This window comes from Elephantulus edwardii, unplaced genomic scaffold (genome assembly GCF_000299155.1).
Source record: "Elephantulus edwardii isolate Elephantulus edwardi_28Jun2011 unplaced genomic scaffold, EleEdw1.0 scaffold00077, whole genome shotgun sequence".
Lineage (NCBI taxonomy): Eukaryota > Metazoa > Chordata > Mammalia > Macroscelidea > Macroscelididae > Elephantulus > Elephantulus edwardii.
In genome coordinates, this window is record NW_006399827.1 from 10,769,050 (window position 1) to 10,771,380 (window position 2,331).

The following is a 2,331-nucleotide window of genomic DNA, read 5'->3' on the forward strand; positions in this document are numbered from 1 at the left end:
TGTAAAATTGGGAGCTCATGGTGTCCAGGTCGTGGTCCTCTGGAGTTTTTGAATCAATTAAAGCAAATAATGCTCTCTGTTTTCCACCAGGCCCAGGCGAGCGATTGGCCGAGGCCGGTCCCGTGACCACGAATTCCCTGCAATTTCGCCAGAGTACTAGGTTTAATAGAGAGAGTCCCCATACGCTTGTATTTATCAGCAATATACAATTATAAAGGCCCCCAATTTTTTAAAAAAGAGAGAGCAAGAGCGAAATCTCCCCCCTCCCAAAATCGCTCCATCACATAAAACTGGGGGGGGCAGGAGGGGGGGTCCCTTCCGATCCTCCCTCCTGACACCCCCCCAGCGGGCCCCCTCCCCCACCACTGAAAGCCATGAATTTTGAATTTGAGAGGGAGATTGGGTTTATAAACAGCCAGCCATCGCTCGCCGAGTGTTTGACTTCCTTCCCCGCTGTCTTGGAGACATTTCAAACTTCATCAATCAAGGAGTCGACATTAATTCCTCCTCCTCCTCCTTTCGAGCAAACCTTCCCCAGCCTCCAGCCCGGCGCCTCCACCCTTCAGAGACCCGGGAGCCAAAAGCAAGCCGAAGATGGGCCCGCTCCTCCGCCGCCGCTCCCCGCAGCCCCCCCGGCCCCGGAGTTCCCTTGGATGAAAGAGAAGAAATCGGCCAAGAAACCCAGCCAAAGCGCCACGTCTCCTTCCCCGGCCGCCTTCAGCATCCCGGCCTCAGGGGTCGGATCGCCCGCAGGTCGGTAAGCAGGGTGGGGGTGGGGTGATGGGCACGGTTAGAGGAGCGAGAGAAAGAGCTGGGGGGAGGGTGTGGTAAAAAAAAAAAAGACCAGCCTGTTGGGGTTCCTTGCCCCTCTGGATTCCAGGAAGGGGGACGCACACTATCCCGGTGGGATTCAGGCCTGGCCGCTGCCAGCATGCTTGCCCCTAGCAGATTTTGGGCTATGGCTGGGGGAGAACCTTTTCTCTGCTCCATGGAAAGAAATCCACTGGGGTTAGGAGCAGTGTTGCATCCGCGCGGGAGGAGATGCGGTCACCCCCTCCCCCAGTCTAGGAGAACAAGGGCAGATCTGAGAGCCAGAGAGAAAATGGGGTGAAGAATAATCCTCCTTTAGGAAACTTCTTCCCGATGGAATTGGATAGTATAGAATAGAGGGGCCCACTTAAAGGATTTGGGATATTGACACTGAAATTCTGGGTGGAACCCTGTGCGGCCCGTGGGCGGCTTTGAATGCGCTGCCCGGGCCTGGGCCTCCGCTGCCAGGCGAGGAGATGAGGGAGGGCAAGGACTGCAAAGCAGTCAAGGGAGCTGCTTCGGCGGGGCTGGGAGGAGGGTCCCGCTGATGTTTTTGGCAGAGGCTCGCTGCTCAGCCCGGCTGCCGGTGGGCGGAGGTCGCGGCCCTTGCTGACTCGCTGCCTCTGTCGGCAGATGGCCCGGGAGCGGCGGAGGCCGCGGGCGGCGGGGCGCGCAGGCTGCGCACGGCTTACACTAACACACAGCTGCTGGAGCTGGAGAAGGAATTCCATTTCAACAAGTACCTGTGCCGGCCGCGCCGCGTCGAGATTGCGGCCTTGTTGGACCTCACCGAGAGGCAGGTCAAAGTCTGGTTCCAGAACCGGCGCATGAAGCACAAACGGCAGACGCAGCACCGCGAGTCGTGCGACGGAGAGCACACTGGCCCAGGCGTCCTGGAGGACCCGGGTGACGAGTCCGCGGCCAGCCCTGGCGGTCCCTCGGGCCCGCGGGAGGCTCGGGAAGCCAGCTTCTACGCACCCAAGTCGGCCCCGGGGCCCGCGAGCTTGCCTGAGCCCCGGCCTCTGGCCGCAGGCATGGAGGGCGCAGGGGCGTGGAGCCCGGGCCGCGAGCTGCGCGCGGCCGTGGCGCAGGAGCCGGAGCCTTTGCAGGAAGACGCCTTCCTTGAGCAGCAGGATTCACCTTTTCTGCCCGACCTCAACTTCTTCGCGGCCGACTCCTGTTTGCAGCTCTCCGGGGGCCTGTCGCCCAGCCTGCAGGGCTCACTTGACAGCCCAGTTCCTTTTTCCGAGGAGGAGCTGGACTTCTTCACCAGCACGCTCTGTGCGATCGACCTGCAGTTCCCCTGACCGGATCCTTGGCTGGCCTTCGAGCCCCGGCCTCCTCGGCTGTCTGCAGGAAAAACCGTGATCTCCTTCGCCCCCCACCCCAGTCCCATAGATCTTTTTATGTGATTTGCTAAAATTCAGGTATCCTTGAGTTAGTGTTTAATCTATTCCTTTTCCCTCCCAACCCCCGAAAAATATTGGACACTTGGGCTTTTTTTAAAACCCACGCAGAAAA

The 2,331-nt window shown here is 59.7% G+C and overlaps 1 protein-coding gene across 1 annotated transcript; it reads left to right on the forward strand.

Moving 5' to 3' along the window:
* Nucleotides 1-374: 374 nt before the first annotated feature.
* Nucleotides 375-2,117, forward strand: HOXB2 (homeobox B2). Its single transcript, XM_006889342.1, has 2 exons — nt 375-753; nt 1,444-2,117. The coding sequence occupies exons 1-2, from the start codon at nt 375-377 to the stop codon at nt 2,115-2,117; spliced, it is 1,053 nt and encodes a 350-aa protein (XP_006889404.1).
* The last annotated feature ends 214 nt before the right edge of the window (nt 2,118-2,331 follow it).